Below are 20,151 nucleotides of genomic sequence, written 5' to 3'. Positions count from 1 at the left end.
TGCCAAGCAGCTATTCTCCTAATCTGTGGAGGGGAATGACTTTACTGGGTAGCAGAATCAAATGCACTGTGAAGCCCAAACTCTGGAAAAAGCCCAAAGCAGAGAATTAATCCTTTCAGATCCTATGATCACCTTTCCATCAATGGAATCAAGTATTCTTCTCTACCTGCCCATCACTCTCACACACACACACAGGACTTTCCATCAGCCCTTCCTTCTCCAGCCCAGAGGAGAGGAAGAAGGGGCGGTGTGAAGCCTTCTCAACTTTCTGAACAATGAGAAGACTGTGGCGGTGTCTATGGCTGGGTCTGCAGCCTCTGCTGTGACTGTATGACTCCAAGCAGGCTGGAAGTCTGCTTCCTCTATCCAGAGTATCTTCTCCCTCTAGTTGTATTCATTACCGTCCTCATCTTTTATACTGTTTCCCCCTCCTCCCCACTTTTAGATTGTGAGTTCCTTGAGGGCCAGAGGCCAGGTCTAATTGTCACCTGGGGATTTTTCCCAGCAATAGTACAGTGTTCTGCACACAGCACTATGACTATCACTATTACTTAGTTTTGACTACCTGTGATTGCCAAAGAGCTGGAGTACAAGGGGTGAGAGCAGGGCTGCTTGTTCTATTTCTCCCATTAGTCCCTAACCTTTCTCCCCACCCTTTTTTAAAAATTCTTGTTCACATTAAAGTATGAGCTTAGTAAGAGTTCTAGAACTACTTATCTCTTCTAGGAGGAGGGGACCCTAAATTATCATAATACTATTGAGCATGTTGGAGAGAGCAACTAGAAATGTCTTTTAGCTCAATTTCAAGCATCGATTTCATTCTCTTTCTAATGCTTTCCTTTTGACTTCTTTCCCCTTATCCTAACTTTTCTGACAGCAAAGAAGATTTAGAAAAAAAATTCCCAGGTTGGTTATTAGGAAAAAGATAATTATCTTCCCAGTTTAGCTCCTTTCACTCTATGTCCCCAGATTAAGTCATTTAGCCTCCTTAGGCAATACTGTCCTTACCTGTGAAATGTAGTTAAAACAGCAACTCCCCTGCCTACCCCACTAGAGGTTTTGTGAACATGGAGAGAACCAAACAGAAGATAATAAAGCCTTCTTTGTTCTTCAGAGGCAGCCAGGATGGAATCAAGGGTATTATTCTTTTACTAGAGAATTCTTGAATTTATAGGTAAACTTCTATTCTCATTCACAACTAGCTGGAAAACTATTCATAATGAATTCATGGCAATGGAAGGCAGTGGAAATAATAGTGACTCTTTAAATTGAATTCAGGAATTGGAATGCAACTAGACAGACAAGCTCCCTGAAGCTCATTTTTCTGAATTTCAAATTTGTTCTTACAATGAATTTCCCAACAAGCAGTAGCACAATACCATTTCTCTCATGACCCACTTCTGAGCATGAGTGCAACCCATTCCTCCAAGCTTCAGAGGCCAGCTGACCAAAAACATGCTAGGATCAAGGACATGTATACCCCAAGTACAAAGACTTTAAAGAGATGGAGAATCTCAGCCCACAAGGAGAACTTAGGTTCTCACCTAGTTTTCATTTTGGAATGGTTGCCAATTCCCTGACAAGCTGGATGCTGCAAACATTCTCTCTGGGAGAATCAATGGAGACTTTTTTCCTTAAGAAGAAATCATCTGTGAATAAACTGGACCTGACCTTAAATCCAGGTTGACCAGTGCTGCCTGCTTTTTTGCTCTTTCCTCAGGTAAATGCTTTAGTTTAAGTTACTTGGCAGAAAGCCTTTGGGACAGAAGAGTTGGAGGAATGATCCAAATGCATATCTTTTCATCCTGATGAGGCATATAAATTAAATCAGCCTTGAAAGTAAACTAGCCCTCAAAACCTGGTCAACAATCTGCTCTTCTAGATGTCTTTACTAATGAAATGAATTAAATCAACTTTCTTTACCATTTGCTCAATGTGGTCAGGAAACACATCTACTAACTCTGTTGTACTGTATTCTCCCAAGTGCTTAGTACAGTGTTCTGACTCACAGTAAGCGCTCAATAAATACCATTGATGATTACTGCCCTAACTGAAACTATTATCAAATGGGTGAGTGGCTACTTGCAAAGTTGAATTAAATCAAGAACTGTTCCTACACCCTAGTGGATGGTTATGTGCCATGTGTGATCATTGAGTAGTTCAATTCACAGGCAATTCCTGCTCTTGACCTTCTTTCTTAGTGGTGGAGAAATCCTCGGAGGGTAGAAAGTAAAACCTGGTCACCATCCTTCACACGGTCCAAAACTGAGGAAAAACAGGGATAAGGGGACTGACTCGGCAGATTCTGTTGGACACGGTTCGGTAAAGCTAGATCCAGTGGGACTGACTGGAGAAAGCACAGTACTTTAACACTGCCTCTCCACAGTTAAAGAATCAGTCATGGTAAAATAGAAGTGAGTCGTTCTGAAAACAAGCCCAGTAGCTACAGTCTGTGCATGTTAAAAAAGTGAAATCAGGTAAGAATGGATTCAAAATGCACTGCAACACCAACAACTGAGTTTTGAACTATTTCCCAAACAAGCTATCTTAAAACAAAGTATGGTAGAGTGGCTTAACTGAGAGAGTTCAGGCCTGGCAGTCAGAAGTTCCCAGTTCTCAGCCTGGCTGTACTATTTTCCTGGTCTGTAACTTGGGGAAATCACTTAGCCTGTGTGGGCCTTAAGTTTCCTCGTATGAAAAAGCCATATGGCCTAATAGAAAGAACATACACTTGGGAGTCGGAGGACCTGAATTCTAATCCTGGCTTTGTCACTTGTCTGCTGTGTGATCTTGGGCATGCCACTTAACTTCTCCGTGCCTCAGTTCCCTCATCTGAAAAATGGGAATTCCATACCCGTACACCTATCTACTTGGACTGTGAGCCTCATGAGGGCCCTGTTTGTCTTGTATTATATCCCAGCACTTAGTACAGTGCTTTATACAAAGTAAGTGCTTAACCAATACCATTATTATTATTATTAATAATAAGCTAAGAATAGCATGTGATTATTCTCATGTCTCATGTGATTATTCTGTGTCTTCCTCAGGTCTGGCACTTCAGTAAGAAATTAATAAATACCTTAACTTCATGAAAAATGCACTTACGTACTTTTAGCATACACAAAGCAAAATGAAGAGAGAGACCACACAGAAAGCATGACCTCAACAGTGTTAAGGAAAATTAATAATGACTCAATAATACTTAACACTTATTATATATACAACCATGTGTATATGGTCACTTACTCCTTCAGATTTTTTATCTGGAAAGATGCAAGTTTCTCCTCCAGCTGTGAAGTTGCAGTAAACTTTGAAAGAGTCTCGAGAGCATCCCTGGTTAGGGTCAACCCAGTATTCACCTGGAATAAAGACAGAGATAGAGAAATAATCAATCAACTTATTGAGCACTTAATGAGTGCAGAACACCATACTAAGCACTTGGGAAAGTACAATATAAAAAAGTTGTTAAAACATGTAGACTGCCCACAAGGAACTTACAATCTACAGGGAGCAGGCATTAAAATAAATTAGGGATAGGGGAAATAGTGGAGCAATACTCAGGCATAATTTGCTAAAACTGGAACCCTGGATGTTTAGGGAACATTGGGAAGCAGCGTGGCTCAGTGGAAAGAGCACGGGCTTGGGAGTCAGAGATCATGGGTTCTAATCCCAGCTCTGCCACTTGTCAGCTTTGTAACTGTGGGCAAGTCACTTAACTTCTCTGTGCCTCTGTTCCCTCATCTGTAAAATGGGGATTAAGACTGTGAGGCTCATGTGGGACAACCTGATGACCCTGTATCTACCCCAGCACTTAGAACAGTGCTCTGCACATAGTAAGCTCTTAACAGATACCAACATTATTAGAGCAATTCAGAAACTTGTGGCCTGATTAAGTCTAGCATTGAAAGTATTTAGCCAGTGCAATATCAGAGAAACAACTGTCTTTTTCTATGCCGTTGGCCATTTAGCAGATAAATTGTGGAATATTTCTAGTATCACACTTGGAACTGTGACTTAACTACATGTTATCATTAACAGGGAGGAATGGATCAGTTATTTCCCTCTCCACGTTCAGCCATCTACTAGCCTGATCCCTTTTTACCAGTCTCCATTCCTAAGCAGCAAATTCAGATAGCAAAAACAGTATATAGTAACTTGGAGTACAACAATTAAGTTCCTCCTCTAAACTGTAAGCTCACTGTGGGCAGGGAAGATGTCTATCAACTTTGTTATATTGTACTTCCCCAAATGCTTAATAGAGTGCTTCACACATAGTAAGTGTTCAGTAAATATGATTGATTTTTTGGGGGGTTGTTAGATAATTGTGCTATTAAGGAAGACAAGTGAACAATTTGCTTGTGAGTTGCAGAAGCTTGTTCTACTGAAACCATCACCAAAACCTTCCTCTTCTCTTTCCTCCTCAACTCAAAAGCATTAAATAATTTCTTAACATATGCTTTTGCTCTTCCATGAACAGGATTCAAGAAGAAGTGATCGGCTTTCTAATATGTTGGAATGATTTACTCTCCCTGGACCTTTGGCCTAAGCTAATGTATTTACGTATCACACCAGGTTGGTCATCTATCTTTTGCTCCTGCTTTGCTTGAAGTTACCATCAGGGAAGTCTGGGTGGCAAAGTTGCAAGTCTTTGCAAGTCCGGGCTGGATTGTGCTGAGTTCCTAAAGGATGCTTCATCTGCTCAATTTCCAGTTTCAGTGAGTTCAGTGAGCCGAATATCTCCTCCATGCCATCTGCGTAGTCCATATAGTTTTCACCATTGCCATCATCGACCAGTTGGCTGGCATCAATGTTTCTCCTCGTTCTGGAGGCTTGGATAGGCAATGGCTGAATGACTTCTCCCGGAGGACCCTGGTGAAAGTGAAATTGTGAGTTGGGGAAGAAGGAGAAGAAAATAATTGAGAACTTTTCCCATTACTGGAAAGGGGCATAAATACAGTATAAGGTACAGAGGATTTAGCCTAGAAAGAGGCCAGTAAATTAAAAGTAACCGATCACATCTGAATTAGGCAACCTACTTTTACCCTTAGACTGTAAACTCTTTGTGGGTAGGGAATGTGTCTTCCAGGTCTCTTATACTGAACTCTCCTAGTATTTAGGACAGTGTTCTGCACACAATAAGTGCTCAATAAATATGATTGATTGATTTGTACCATCAAAATAGAGATGATGGGCTGTAGAATATTCAGTACCTAGCACTGTGGCTATGGTTTCTTCAGAGGCTCATCTTCTACCAAAGATAAGACCCTTCTCTGGTTTCCAATGGAGACATTTCACCCAGAAGCTTTATTAGAGGTGGATTTTATGTCCCTGCATTTCACCTTCAAATGCCAGGTTCTCTTGTTTATGGACCAAATTCAGATGACTTCTCCCCACCAAGAACTACTTACTGGTGGACCTGGGGGACCTGGATGACCAGATTCTCCCTTGGGACCTGTTGGGCCCTGGGAAAAAGAAAAAGAAAATAAATCTGAAACATGTAGACTTCAAAAGTACATTTTTGATCCAAACCTGTGTGATTATCTTTTAACAAATTAAAGACACATTCAAAAGTTTGTTGTCATCTCTCTGACTGGCATTTCTATCTTTTTCATGGACTCTTCCTCTTCCTCCCACACTTTAATTCTGGGTGTCTCTCAGTTACACGCATTCCCTTGGGGAGCTCATCTGCTCCTATGACTTCAACTACCTATGTGAAATTGTGCCTCACTATCCCTGACCTTTCCTCTTCTCTGCAGTTTTCCAGAGCCTCACTGGCACCGCAAGCTCAAAGTGTCCAATGCTGAAATCCTCATCTTCTCTCCCAAATACCCTTCTCCACTTAACTTTCTCATCACAGTAGACCACACCACCATCCTTCTTTTCTCTCAAGTCCATAACCTTGGTTTTCTCCTTCTCTTACAACCCCCGTATATATTCTGTCACCAAATGAGAAGCATCATAGCCTAGTGGAGAGAGCATAGGTCTGGGGGTCAGAGGACATGAGTTCAAGTCCCATCTCTTCCAATTGTTTTCTGTGTGATCTTGGCCAAGTCATTTTACTTATCTGTGCCTCAATTTCCTCAACTGTAAAATGGGGATTCAATACCTATTTTCCCTCCTCCTTAGACTTTGAGACTTAGGAGGGACAGGGATTGTATCCAACCTGGTAAACAGAATTGGAGTAGCATGGCCTAGTGTATAGAGCACAGGTCTAGGATTAAGAAGGACCTGTGTTCTTAATTCAGGTTCTGCCACTTGTCTGCTGTGTGACCTTGGTCACGTCACTTAAGTTCTCTGTGCCTATTACCTCATCTGTAAAATGGGGATTAAGCCTGTGAGCCCCATGTGGGACTGGACTTTGTCCAGCCTCATTAGCTTTTATCTACCCCAGTGCTTAATACAGTCCCTGGAACATAGTAAATGCATAACAATGCACAGTAAGTGCATAGTAAGTGCAAACCCCCCAAAAACCTTTTATCTATCCCAATGCTTGCAAAAGTGCTTGGCATAGTAAGTGCTCAACAAATACCATAATAAAATCCTATTACTTCTTCCTCTATAATAATTCCAGCTTCTGACTTCCTCACTATCCAAATGGTGATCAGGCTGTTCCAGACCCTTGTCATATCGCAACTTGCCTACTGACTCACCCTCCTTCTTGATCTCCAGGCCTCCAGTCTCTCCCCTCTCAAGTTCCTCTCCTCAGTCCAAATTTTGTTTTGCTGACCATATGATTGTTCTAAAATGAAGCTCTGCACACATTGTCCCACTCATCAACCTTCAGTGTTTGCCCATTTCTCTCTGTATCAAGTAGAACCTTGACAATTGATTTCAAGGCACTCAGTTGACTCTCCTTCTTGTACACAACCTCTCTCTTCTCCCACTACACCCCAGTTTACACTCATTCTTCTCAAGATCCCCTACTCTCTATTTTTTTTCTATTTCTGATCACTGACCTATTGTCCACATCCTTCCTTGTTTGCCTGGAAGTCCCTTACCCTTCATATTCTACAGAACATTCTTTCCCCATCTTCAAAGCCCTTCTGAAATTACATCTCCTCCAGGAGGCATTCCTTGATTAACTTCAAATCTCCCCATCTTCTACCCCTCAACTCCATTCAGTAGTTTTGCACCGCCTGAGCCCTCACCTTATATAGCATTTAGGTGAATATCTAATCTGCTCTGTTACTTTCACTTATCTTCAATTTACTTTGGTGTCTTTCATTTTCCACTAGCTTGTAAACTCCTTAAGAACATTGATCATGTCTATTAACTCTATTGTACATATCCAAGCACTTAGGCTGTAGGTGCTCAATAAATTCTAAATTCTAGTGGTTGACAATGACCGTCGACAATCAGGAAAGCTTATCTTCTCTCAGTAAACTGAGGTGAATTAATTTTAGCCATTCCCTGGATCCTCAAAGAGATTATTATTGGGACTATACACACATTAAAATCCTTAATTCCCTAGATGCAAAATTTGCACGTTTTGGACATTTGCCCTCCCTCTTCAACAATCACAATTACAGAATTGGGGTAAACTTGTTACTTACGGATGAGCCTTTAGCACCTTTGGGACCAGGAGGGCCCTGAAGAGAGAGGAGAATATAGCGGGTGAGGACTAAGGGAGTTGAATATTCAATCTTCCTTTTATTTTCCCCTTGGAACTAAAGATTGAATCTGCAATTTTACAGAATTGCCAAACTGTTGGCCTTTCCTTTTGCTTCATTCAGATCATTAGAGGTACTTCCCAAGCCCAACAATGAATCCTGGCAGCTTTTTTCTTTTCTCTGGCAAACGTATTTCAGAGTAGTTAATAACCTATCACTCTCTCAACATATTCCTCTCCACCTTTTATAGCTTAATGATGGCAAGAGAACATGATTTCTCACTATGTATTCAGCAGAAACCTGGTTAGTGCCCTTAATTGGCTCCATGAAAATAGACTGTTAAGCAAAAGAGTACTAAACAAATAGTAAAATAGAGTAAAGCAAAAATACATTCCCAAGGTCCAAAATATGGATAAAAACTATAAAAACTTTTTTAAAAAAATGGTAAAAATCACAGTATACTTACATGACCCAAAAGCAATGTAAGCATGCAGCAACAATAAAATACTTTTATTTAGAATTTGTTAAATATGAGCCAAAGTAAAAACTCAATTTTCATAATGTCAACCTTCACATTTTACTCAAAGGCACTTTCGCTCAGAAACTTGAAATCTTTCATTATCAGTGCTAAATGGAAATGGTTTCATCATTCCATTTCATTTGAAAATTTTCCAAGATTCAAAAGGAAGGCAAATTTTACAGTGTTATATTGAAGTGAGATAGCTCTGAAGGAAGGCCAGAATTAAAATAGCTAACATGAAAGAGAACTTTTAAAGAGTGTTGTAACATGGGGATTCGGATTTAAATAAAAATTTGCCCTTCTTATTTGAAGTTGACCTGGGAGTTAAAATTCTATCCTTATGGGTGGGTGGAGCTAAAATCAACAGGTATAAGATACAGGTGTGATTTGCCTAAAGTGTTTGATTGGGTTACAGACTGCCAGGGTGCCCCTATCTGACTCTCCTCCATTCAGTTCAAGGGATCGATTTAGGACCCACTAATGAGCTACATCATCTGACTGGCTCCTGCAGACATCCCTGCTCTGCCACTTGTCAGCTGTGTGACTGTGGGCAAGTCACTTAACTTCTCTGTGCTTCAGTTAACTCATCTGTAAAATGGGGATTAACTGTGAGTCTCACGTGGGACAACCTGATTACCCTGTATCTACCCCAGTGCTTAGAACAGTGCTCTGCACATAGTAAGCGCTTAACAAATACCAACATTATTATTATGCTCATTAATATAGAACGTCTGTCAATCACCTGATGCAACCTGACAGATAAATGGGGGGTAGTTCAGATAAATCTTTCAGTTCAAAATGAATCAAAACAGCTACTCAGGTGGCAACCCTTTCCACATCCTGCACATGGATACACTGCCCTATGTGGAACATAGTGTGGAACATAGAAGAAATATTATATTTATTTGGATAGAATTTTAACATGGATATACTGCCCTGTGCTATTTGCAACGTCCACCTTCATTTTCCACATGCCCCTTGGTATCTCCATCTTCCAGAAATCACTGTGCAGGAAGAACAACTCCACCCCTAACCACAGGACAAAAGACATTCTTATGCTGTTTTCGCCTGACAATCTGCTGATGAAATGTAATGTGTGCCCACCCTGCTTGGGTATCTGGCTGTCTCTGTAACTGCCTTGGAGCTCATAAAGGCCAGGAACGTGATTCTCCTTTCTACTAGCTAGGGATATCTGTCAATGAGTTCCAGTGCTATTCTAATCTCTCAGACACATACCGGTAAACCTGGGGGACCTGGAGGACCGAGAGGACCTGAAGGGCCATTGATACCCTAAAAAGACAAGGAAAAAAAGAAAATCAGCTTTCAGCTTATTCAAGGCATCGAAGTGTGAGGAGGAAAATGTTTCACTTCCCTTAACCAATGTACTCCACCAAACGTTCCGATTCGGTTTACTGTCTTTTTCAAACACACTGAGATCCTTATGCTAGAAGACCAATTTCTCAAGAATTTCCCACCAGCCTGCCCAAACATACCCCTAATTTGCTGAAACACCTTAGAAGTGATGGAAAAATCTACACTTGAAGGGAAGTCTTTCATTACTCCATAAAACTTTATGCATCCCAATTTATACCACAGAAGAGTGGGCAAAGGCCTATTTGAAGCCAGTGCATACCTTTAAAGTGGTTTCTACTTTTATTCCCCTCCCCAGGCTCAAGTTTGGAGGACACAATTTTCCCCGCAACGGTTGATGCCAGCAAAATGACTGGAAACAGAGATTGTCTTTTTTAAATGAGATGTTTAGGATATTATCAATTCCTGAGGAGAAAACAAAAATTGGAACTTGCTGATTTAATATTTTTATTCTTCACCTTTCAGGTGCTTCAGGATTTCTTGTGTTTTTTTAAGTCATGTTTTTATTATTAAACAGCAAATCTGTGGCTGAGACTCACACTGTCACCCCCAAGCAACTTGGTGGTGATAGCAAGAGGATGACAAACTTTTGACTCTGCTTATCTCTCAGGAACATTAAACAAGCAGTTCCTTTATCTAGGAAAAATGAGACTCAGGCTTTAGTCTTGCTCCATAGCTTCTGATAGAAGCAGCGTGGCTTAATGGAAAGAGCACAGGCTTAGGAGTCAGAGGTTGTGGGTTCTAATCCTGGCCCCACCACTTATCAGCTGTGTGACTTTGGCCAAGTCACTTAACTTCTCTGTGCCTCGATTACTTCATCTGTAAGAAGGGGATTAAGACTGTGAGCCTCTCATGGGATAACCTGATTACCTTGTAACAAATACCAACATTATTATTATTATTATTATTACCCCAGCACTTAGAACAGTGCTTGGTGCATATTAAGCACTTAACAAATACCATCATTATTACTATTATTATTATTAAATGTATGATTACAATCCATTACTTGAAAACTGCACTTTTTAAGCTATTCCCAAATGATCCACATCTCAACTAGCAGTGTGGTTGAGAAGCAGCGTGGCTCAGTGGAAAGAGCACGGGCTTTGGAGTCAGGGCTCATGAGTTCGATTCCCAGCTCTGCCACTTGTCGGCTGTGTGACTGTGGGCAAGTCACTTAACTTCTCTGTGCCTCAGTTCCCTCATCTGTAAAATGGGGATTAAGACTGTGAGCCCCACGTGGGACAACCTGATTCCCCTATGTCTACCCCAGCGCTTAGAACAGTGCTCGGCACATAGTAAGCGCTTAACAAATACCAACATTATTATTATTATTATTATTATTATTATTATTGTTAACCAGAATGAGAAGTTGGGGCAGCTGTTCTTCAAGATTACCAAATTGAATAGTCCAAACCACGAGAAATTGTCGGTACTAAAGGGGGAAAACATTCTGACGAGGGACTCACCAACCAACCAGTGTGTTCTACCCCTCTCTTGTTAAAACTAATTGAATTGTGTTTACAGAGGCATAAATCACCAAATGAGAGGCCCTCTTCCTCCCCACCCCACAGCACCTATGTATATTTGTACATATTTATTATTCTATTCACTTTATTACAATTCTATTTATCTATTCTGATGCTATTGATGCCTGTCTACTTGTTTTGTTTTGTAGTCTGTCTCCCCCTTCTAGACTGTGAGCCCGTTGTTAGGTAGGGATTATCTCTGTTGCCGATTTGTACTCTCCAAGCACTTAGTACAGCGTTCTGCACACAGTAAGAGCTCAATAAATACAACTGAATGAATGAAAGGAGCGTAGCTGGAATGACATGGTATTTATTGACAGTCAAACAGGACGTTTAGGACACCTGTTCCTATATAAGAAGACAGAGATTGTTCTTATCTTCTCTACTGTATTTTTCTAAGTGCTCTGTACATCACTCTGCACAAAGTAAGCTCTCACTGACTGACCGACTGAAATCCCCCAGAAGAGAAAAGATTACTGAGTTCCCAGAAAGGTGGGCTCAGGTTGCTCGGATGTCTTTTGGCCAGACAGGGGGATGGCCTGAATGTCCCAGATTACAAGTCTGCTGCCCCCACTGCAGACCTGCACGTTCTGGCAGTTCCACCTACCTGCTCGCCTTTAGGACCAGAAGAACCCTGAGGACCTGGGAGGCCTCTGTCGCCTTTCTCACCCTGTTCGCCTGGAGGACCGATGAGACCGATTAAACCGGGGTGGCCCTGGGAAACACAAACAGTGGGGATGACTGATGAGGATCTCTAACAGGCAGAGGAAACAGGGCTACAGCCCCATATTTTGGGTAGTTATATGACCAGAGGTGGTGAGTGGAGGGCACGGGGGCTAAACCAGCCAAACCCCCGCACAAACTTTGGGTTTCTGAACACTGTCTACTCACCTCCAAAAGCTTCATCCCCCAGAATGGAAAGATGACTAAATAGAGAAGGGAACTCAGAGTTATAGCTCACCTTTTCACCCTTTGGACCGGAATCTCCCTTCAAGCCAGGGAGACCTGGAGGACCCTGGAAGAGAAATCAGAATGGTGATGTCCCTCCCTAGGAACAAGGACCCAAACTGAGCACTCTGCAGTTGAACCAGCCATCCACAGACCATGAGGTTTATACTTACCAAGGGGCCAGGTGGACCATCTGGACCAGGGGATCCTGGGAGACCTTGTTCGCCCTGAAACACAGCACAGTCCCGGGTTGTAAGGCACAAGGAGGTTTTCCAAAGAGGGGAAAAAAATAAATCTCTCACGAAACAAAGGTAGCCCAACCTCCCCACAGCCAGCTGGCTTTGATGTGGTGGTACAGAACCGTGGCTCAGATTTAACAAGCTTCCATAACAGTTCCCTGAGGTCCGGTGACACTTACCACTGGACCGGGAATCCCTCTAAGACCATCAGGACCGGGTTTTCCAGGAGCTCCCTGAGGACCAATGGGACCAGTCTTCCCTGGTGGGCCCTCCAAGCCAGACTCTCCCTAGGGAAAAGCACGGATAATTTTTTTTTTACCAAGAAATGCAAACAAGCAAGCCATCAATCATTGAAAATCCAGAAACCTTCACTGCCTACAGCTTCAGGAGATGAGAAGCTTCCTGAAAATTTCAACTGGGTATTTAGCTCTTCTCAAACATGCTCACTTGGATTGTTTTCTGGTTCCCACTCATCGCTCAAGACCTAACAACTGTCATTCACACTTTGTAAGAGGCATGTCACAATCTGCACAGCTTCCATGAATCCATCTGATCCTAGCTGCTTGAGCTGTCCCAAGGTTCTAATATTGATGGAAAGCCAAAATGTGGGTGGCTTTCACCTTCCTCTTGCTTAGCACCTCATCTCCCTTCATCCTGTCCCATTCTGTTGCACCTGGTGTCTCTCCTCCCTAGAATAATCATCACCCCCATATTTATTAAGCACTTTCTATGTTCCAAACACTGTGCTCGAAAAGAACTAAGAACTAGGGTACATACAAAATGACTGAATCAGACACTATCCTAACTATATGGGGCTTACAGTCTAAGAGGGAGAATAGACAGTGTGTCCCCCATTTTCAGATGAGGAAATTGAGGCACAGAGAAATTGAGTGATTTTCCCGAGGCACAGAGAAATTGAGTGATTTTTCCCAAGGTCATAACAGCAGGTAGGTTGGTGGAGTTGAGACTATCTACGATGGCATTTGCTCAGCTCTTTATTTCTTTCCAAATTATCTCATTTTCATTTGACAGCCTCTGTGCATTAGGGAGAAACAAATGTCATCTCTGTTTTACAGAGTAAAAATGTCATTATGTAGAGAAGTTCAGTGACTTATCTGAGATCACATGGCAGGCCAGTGGCAGAATTGGGAGTTAGAACTCAGGCCTCCAGATGACCAGACCCAGGCTTTTTCCAGTAAGTCACGCTGCCTCCCTTAATGGAATATAAGGAGTGATCCACAGAAGGATTCCAAAACCCTCAACAAAGCCATCCTTATCTTTCTGCAGCGTATGCAAACCAGAATTTCTCTAGAACAAAATATGCGTCTTATTTTGAGGATCCTAATTGCCCCTGGTTCCTCTGCAGGTTCAACCAAGTTATGAGATGACATATAAATCGATTGTTTTCATTTCCAGAACAACAGCCTTTTGAGAATTTTCAAGCAGTGTTGCCTAGTGGAAAGAGCAAGGGCCGGGGAGTCAGGGGATCTGAGTTTGAATCTGACTTTGCCATTTATCTGCTGTGGGACCTTGGGCAACTCACTTAACTTCTCTGCAACTGAGTTCCTTCATCTGAAAAACAGGGATTCAACACCTGTTCTCCCTCCTACTTAGAATGTGAGCCCCAGGCAGGACCTGAATATCATGTTTCTACTCCAGCATTTAGTACAGTGCTTGGCACAAAGTGAGTGATTAACAAATACCACAACTATTAAGACTATTATTATTACTCAGTCAAATCAGTAGGACAGTACACAGTCAGACAAGTTTCTATGACAAAGATCCAAGTTACCTTAGCTCCTTTCTCTCCTTGTCTTCCTTCAGGGCCTGCTGGGCCAGGAGGGCCCTGTTGAAAGGAAAGAATGGGAGTTTGGGAAAGAAATCTATGCACCTGGCAATATTTTTAGACACTGATAGGTGTGTGAGTGAGGATGAGGATTAGTTTCCTAGAAAACACTAGGCCAGATATGAGTTCCACTTCATCGTTAGCACCAATAGCACTTCAATCCTTGAAAATGCCATTACGATGAACGATGAGTAAACCATTTTCAATGGGATTGTTGCTGTTGGGCCAACTGTTCGACTTCATTTTCTAAACACTGGAGCAAGCTGCTTTTCAGCAGTGTCAGCACACCACTGAATTAGAGGTGCAGATGTGCTTTTGTTCGGATTTACAAAAAGCAATTGTAATACAGGGTAAAGCACAGTGCCTCTGTAGGATTTCTTTTTTCCAGTTGATAATTCTGGTTGTGTTAGTAATTGGCCTATTACAGAAGACCCCTATACATCAAGCTAGCGGAAGGTGAGGGGAAATGAATTTCAGGGCTGATAATTTTTCCCATCGAGATCTCAGGGATATCTAAATTTTAAGCCTAATGCCCTTGAAATTTTTGGAAGAGATGGGATGGTTTTATATAGAAATCACATTGTTTGAGATAGTTCGTAAAAGTAATTTACCCTTTTTCCTGGAGGACCAGATGGTCCAGGTTCACCAGTTGGTCCTGGAGATCCCTAGATTTGGGTAGAAAGATTAGGATATTAGTGGACTATGTTCCTAGTACAGAGCATTTCAAATTTACACCAAGCTCCCACAGCGTGAGATCCAATATTATCGCTTCTCAATCTCCTATTTAGAATTGAAACGCAGAACACTGATGCCTTTACTGGCTCGTGAATTTGGAATCACCTTAATGAGTTTTCATGACCGGAGAATTCACCACTAAAGATGACACAATTGAAAGTACAAGCTGGCTGTGGCTGGAAGTTTAATATCCTTTTTGAAGCTTCAGTTGAGTTGAAATATGGAGAGAGTAAAATTAAATCCCAAGAGAGGTAAATGTTTCGCTCACAGGGCACAGCATTTTACAACAGCTCATTCCTCTAACAGGTCAGGGGCAAGAGTCCACTTCCAGAGAGCTACTGAGCATCGGTGTCGACTTATTCAATTTAACACCGAGGTGGAAATGAGCAATACTATGATCCTATGATCACTGAGTCCTAGAGTTGGAAGGCCTTTCATGAGGTTATTAAGACCACTCTCCTGCACAAGTCTTCCAAGACAGATGGGTTTTCTTTCCCACAGCCCCAGGGACCTGCAAAGCAAGAGAATTCCAAGGAAAGCTACCCATCTTTGCATTAGCCATAGGCTTAAGATGCATTCATTCCACAGGGCTCATTTCAGAGAAATGTACTCACTGTTTGACCGGGTTCACCATCATCTCCTTTATCACCAGGAGGACCATCTTGTCCCTTCAGAGAAGAGGAAGACATGGTATTTATATCTGTCCTGATTTTCAATTCAGTTCACAAAGGAGTAAACTTTTCTAAAGCCTCCACAGCAGGCTTCCTAGCCCTCCAGTGCTTTTGTTTCTCTTTTGAAAGAAATAAAATATAAACTGGTTACTGACTCAAGGCATTTCATTTGATCTGAGGAGGATTTCAGAAAGGGAAATGCATTTCCTTTCTACAGTCATAAGAATGTATTTAGCATGTCAGGGATGGGGGGGTGAGACATATTTGAGCCCTTTTGTTTCTATCGAAAGAGAAATCTCAAGGATAAGTAAAAGGGCAAAAGACAGATCAAAACCCTTTTCAAATCAGCAGTGATCATGAAAGGTGATACATACAGCTGGACCAGGTTCTCCAGGGGGACCAGGATCTCCAGGGAAACCAACTGGGCCCTAAAAAAGGAAAGAGAAAGGCATCACACGATCATCATCCACCCATTTACTTGAGAACTGTGAAACATCAACCTCACTGGCTTTTTATATCACGCTTTCCAGATCCCCCAATATGTTACCGAATTTGTCAACTTCGTACCATGAAGTTCTCTCTTAGAATGACACACACTGACTGATCTCAAGCAGAAATTGAGAAAAGGAAGGGATACATTTATGAAGCTTAACCTCAGTGGTAAATTCATTAAAAACTAACCACCACTACATTTCAATTAATCAGCAGGTGGTACACCTCATGGAGAGCACTTAAAGCAAGCTAAGGAGTTTTCATCTCTCTCTGTGACTTGCATCTTTGTAATCTTTTAAAAGATGCAGGGCATTCTGGAAAGCCCTGTGTCAATCAAACCTTTCCATTTCCAATATGTACAGTATTTAGATTCTTCAGCAACTTTAAGAACAAATCAGACATCAGAGAATTTATATGATGAATAAATATGTGAGAGCCAGGGCAGAGTCAATCACTGATGTATTTATTCCTTGAATTTATGAAGTCAATGGCTTCAACTGCTGGGACGTAGCCCCAGCAATCCTGGGCACCATAATATTTGATTCCATGTGCACACTTACCATGGACTCTGAAGTATACAAAGAAATCCCATAAGACCGTAAGCTCGTTGTGGGCAGGGAACGTGTCTACCAACTCTTTTATACTTTACTCTCTCAAGCACTAAGTACAGAGCTTTGCACATTGTAAGCACTCAATAAGTAGTAATAATAATAATGTTGGTATTTGTTAAGCTCTTACTATGTGCAGAGCACTGTTCTAAGCACTGGGGTAGATACAGGGTAATCAGGTTGTCTCATGTGAGGCTCACAGTCTTAATCCCCATTTTACAGATGAGGTAACTGAGGCACAGAGAAGTGAAGTGACTTACCCACAGTCACACAGCTAACAAATGACAGGGCCGGATTCGAACCCATGACCTCTGAAGCCAGTGCTCTTTCCACTGAGCCACACTGCTCCTCTGATTAATTCTACTATTGATTGATTGAGCAAACTGTGAGCACCACACCCATTCCTGCCATCTCACACAAGCAAGTGTCAGGGAGCGGGTGGCCGTGCCCCCAAGCCTCTCAGGTTTTCACTGGGCTATGGAATGAGAGGGATCATGGAGCAGTATTAGATGATCTAATTTAGAAGCATTACAGTTCCAGAGAACTCAGTAAAATAATGTACACGAGTAATGATTTCATTTCATAATCACACCAGCAAATCTCCCCAAATTTCTCTAATTAGAGAGACTCCCTAGTCCCTAGTTCTGGTTAAAGTCAAGCCAACATTAGTGAGGCTACTTACCGGACTTCCTTTAGGACCATCATCACCCGGAGGGCCTTTGGGTCCCGGAGGCCCTGCAGCACCAGACGGACCAGATTCACCTTTTTCTCCTCTCTCCCCTTTGGGTCCCTGAAATGAGGGTTGGGGGGTAGGAAAGAGAGGGAAAGAAAAGTTTCCCATTATCCTAGAGCAACATTCTTGTGGTGGTTTCCTAATAATGGTTACTGCCCTACGGTGATGATGCACGGACCTGACTTACTTAACATTTCTTTCGACAAGCAGACCATGCCCGGTCTCTTGTTAACATTCTGCTACCAGTTACGTGGGAATGTCTGACAAAAGCTATTGTGGAAACTAAACCACAACACCACGCTCTGTGAATTGAGGCAGGCTGTCAGCTTCGAGGCAACCCTGAGACTGGCTGTAAGCTATCTGTAACGAATATGTGAATGAATGTTCTGTAACTGAACAGCAAGGCGCTTTGCACAGGAGAGGCCATGAAAACATCAAGAGCAATAAAATGAATTCCAAAACTGTACCAAAGGAAAAGAAGATTTTGCAAGCAATAGAGAAGCTGACCTCACCTCACGGACCCACTTGCTCTAAAATAATCTCAGTCTTACTTTAAGTTGCCTTGTTGATTATCTGAAACAATACTATATGTCCATTGTCAATCATATTGTCTTAGATTTTCAAGTGACTTGTTTTAACAAATCCCATAAAAATAAGTTTTTCCTTTATAAAGAGGAATGTAAGAATGGTTTTTGTCTTCAGGCATTTCTGAAATCGGCAGGGTCAGTTTCAGTACAGATTTTCAGATTAACAAAAATGACTGTAGAACTCCCTGAGGTATGCTTTCAAAGGAGATTTGTCTGTAGAAGAGACTTCAGGGCCTACAAATCCAATATTGCCTCCTACTAGTCCTCTATCATGGGAGAAGGTTAACTGTATTCTGGATTACTCCTGACCACAAAAAGGCTTTTCCACTTACCGGTAGACCACCCTCTCCGGGAAGACCAGGCTCACCAGATTCACCAGGCTCACCCTAGCAAACAAAACCCATACAACAATATCAATACAGTGCAAGCTCATTGTGCACAGACAACCTGTATCATGCTTATATTGTACTTTCCCAAGTGTGCAGTAAGGTGTTTTGTACAAAGTGAATGCTCCAAAAGTTCCATTATTACTGTTAATTTACATGACTAGAATATGAGCAGATCCAGTAATAATAATAATAATCATGTTGGTATTTGGTAAACGCTTACTATCTGCAGAGCACTGTTCTAAGCACTGGGGTAGATACAGGGTAATCAGGTTTCCCACATGAGGCTGACAGTTAATCCCCATTTTACAGATGAGGTAACTGAGGCACAGAGAAGTTAAGTGACTTGCCCACAGTCACACAGCTGACAAGCGGCAGAGCCGGGAGTCGAACCCATGCCCTCTGACTCCGAAGCCCAAGCTCTTTCCACTGAGCCACGCAGTAAGAGGAGGTAACTTTCATTACTCCAAATCCTCCTTAATAAATTACTAAATGAATAGACTGTATTTACTACATCACTATTGGGCCCTGACCCGAACTATTTTTAATGGTTCATTTCTTTCCCAACTTTGCCTAGGACTAGCATACATGTTAATCAGAAGAAGCAATGCTTCTATTTTATGTTTTTCACTCGAGGAAGGATATAATTCTCTTGAATTATCTTATATCATACAAACTTGCCATGATAGGAAATTTATTTTTTGTAACAGCCTCAAACTAAGGAGAAATCTACTGGAATCAGGCATGAGCAAGGATTGGAGATGGTAACATATCCATTTTCTCTCTTTTTATACAAAAATGACATGGTTTAGGGTAAAGAAAAGTCAGAGAGTCCTAAGGAGAGAGATCTATCTTTACAGATAGGCAACGCATTCACTCATAAAATACGATCCTTCACGTTAGCCCCAGTCCTCAGGCCAAGGATCCCCCCTCCCCCCGGAAAAAAACAGGTTGTGGGGAAACAAGGATGTGTTTGAAAATTGAAAATGTTGTTCAAGAATTTTAATCACGCTGCTTCAAACTATCGATGAGCACTTCAATTGAAAGGGGCATTTTGCTGGCAGACAGACTTTTTCAAGATTCTGCAGGGTACCCACATACACACCCACACATACACACACACACAGACAAATATACGTAGGTTTGCTGGAAATCTGACAAAGAACTTCACTTATTTATGCCAAAAGTACATCCCATTATATTCAGTTCATATTACGCCAGCCCAAAAGAAATCTCCCATTACCATCCACCTCCAGGACCTCCCAACTTTCTGCCTTAACTCTTCCAAACTGCAGTGACACTTGGGCCCTTGACACAGCATGGGGTTCTTGGGAATTCTTCAATCCCGACAGCTCCCTGGCTCAACCACGGGACATATGTGAGCCCTTGGAGGAGTGCCCAGTTATATATATCCACAGGTCCAGCTCCAGAACCCAGAATCCATCTGCCCATGATGAATGAATTACTTTTTTTGAGGCTCATATATATGTATGTGTATGCACATACTCATAATGCACTACCAGTTCCTCTCACTCAGCTCTCGGATAGCCATCTTGGCTCCCACACATTTACTACAAAAGCAGAAATGTTTCATGTTCATTACCTTCTCTCCCACTGCTCCAGGGTTCCCTATACCACCTGGTGGACCCTGGGGTCCATCAGCTCCTGGGGGGCCTGAGGGACCTCTGGGACCAGGAGGGCCAGGGGGACCCTGGGAAAAGAAAGATAACATTCAGCACAGAAATCAGGAAGCTGCTCTGAGCAAATGAAAGTCACTTTCTGTGGACCATTTTGAGGACTGTGATTTCAACTCACCATTTGTCCCACATCTCCCGTTTCTCCTTTCTCACCTGGAGGTCCAGGTAGACCCTGTGGA

At 42.1% G+C, this 20,151-nt stretch overlaps 1 protein-coding gene across 2 annotated transcripts in view; it reads right to left on the bottom strand.

Moving 5' to 3' along the window:
- COL5A1 (collagen type V alpha 1 chain) overlaps positions 1–20,151 on the bottom strand; it is a 241,500-nt gene that overhangs the window by 17,849 nt on the left and 203,500 nt on the right. For both annotated transcript variants that reach the window (XM_007662135.4, XM_016226670.3), the window contains exons 47-63: positions 20,091–20,144; positions 19,879–19,986; positions 18,222–18,275; positions 17,252–17,359; positions 15,844–15,897; positions 15,413–15,466; positions 14,675–14,728; positions 14,010–14,063; positions 12,397–12,504; positions 12,152–12,205; positions 11,992–12,045; positions 11,638–11,745; positions 9,367–9,420; positions 7,554–7,589; positions 5,409–5,462; positions 4,614–4,869; positions 3,247–3,359 (exon numbers count right to left, since the gene is read on the bottom strand). In XM_007662135.4, coding sequence (XP_007660325.1) covers positions 3,247–3,359; positions 4,614–4,869; positions 5,409–5,462; positions 7,554–7,589; positions 9,367–9,420; positions 11,638–11,745; positions 11,992–12,045; positions 12,152–12,205; positions 12,397–12,504; positions 14,010–14,063; positions 14,675–14,728; positions 15,413–15,466; positions 15,844–15,897; positions 17,252–17,359; positions 18,222–18,275; positions 19,879–19,986; positions 20,091–20,144 — 1,377 coding nt within the window. The remainder of the gene's footprint in view (positions 1–3,246; positions 3,360–4,613; positions 4,870–5,408; positions 5,463–7,553; positions 7,590–9,366; positions 9,421–11,637; positions 11,746–11,991; positions 12,046–12,151; positions 12,206–12,396; positions 12,505–14,009; positions 14,064–14,674; positions 14,729–15,412; positions 15,467–15,843; positions 15,898–17,251; positions 17,360–18,221; positions 18,276–19,878; positions 19,987–20,090; positions 20,145–20,151) is intronic.

The sequence above is a fragment of the Ornithorhynchus anatinus genome, chromosome 4 (genome assembly GCF_004115215.2).
Source record: "Ornithorhynchus anatinus isolate Pmale09 chromosome 4, mOrnAna1.pri.v4, whole genome shotgun sequence".
Lineage (NCBI taxonomy): Eukaryota > Metazoa > Chordata > Mammalia > Monotremata > Ornithorhynchidae > Ornithorhynchus > Ornithorhynchus anatinus.
This window is presented reverse-complemented; position numbering and strand designations above follow the sequence as displayed.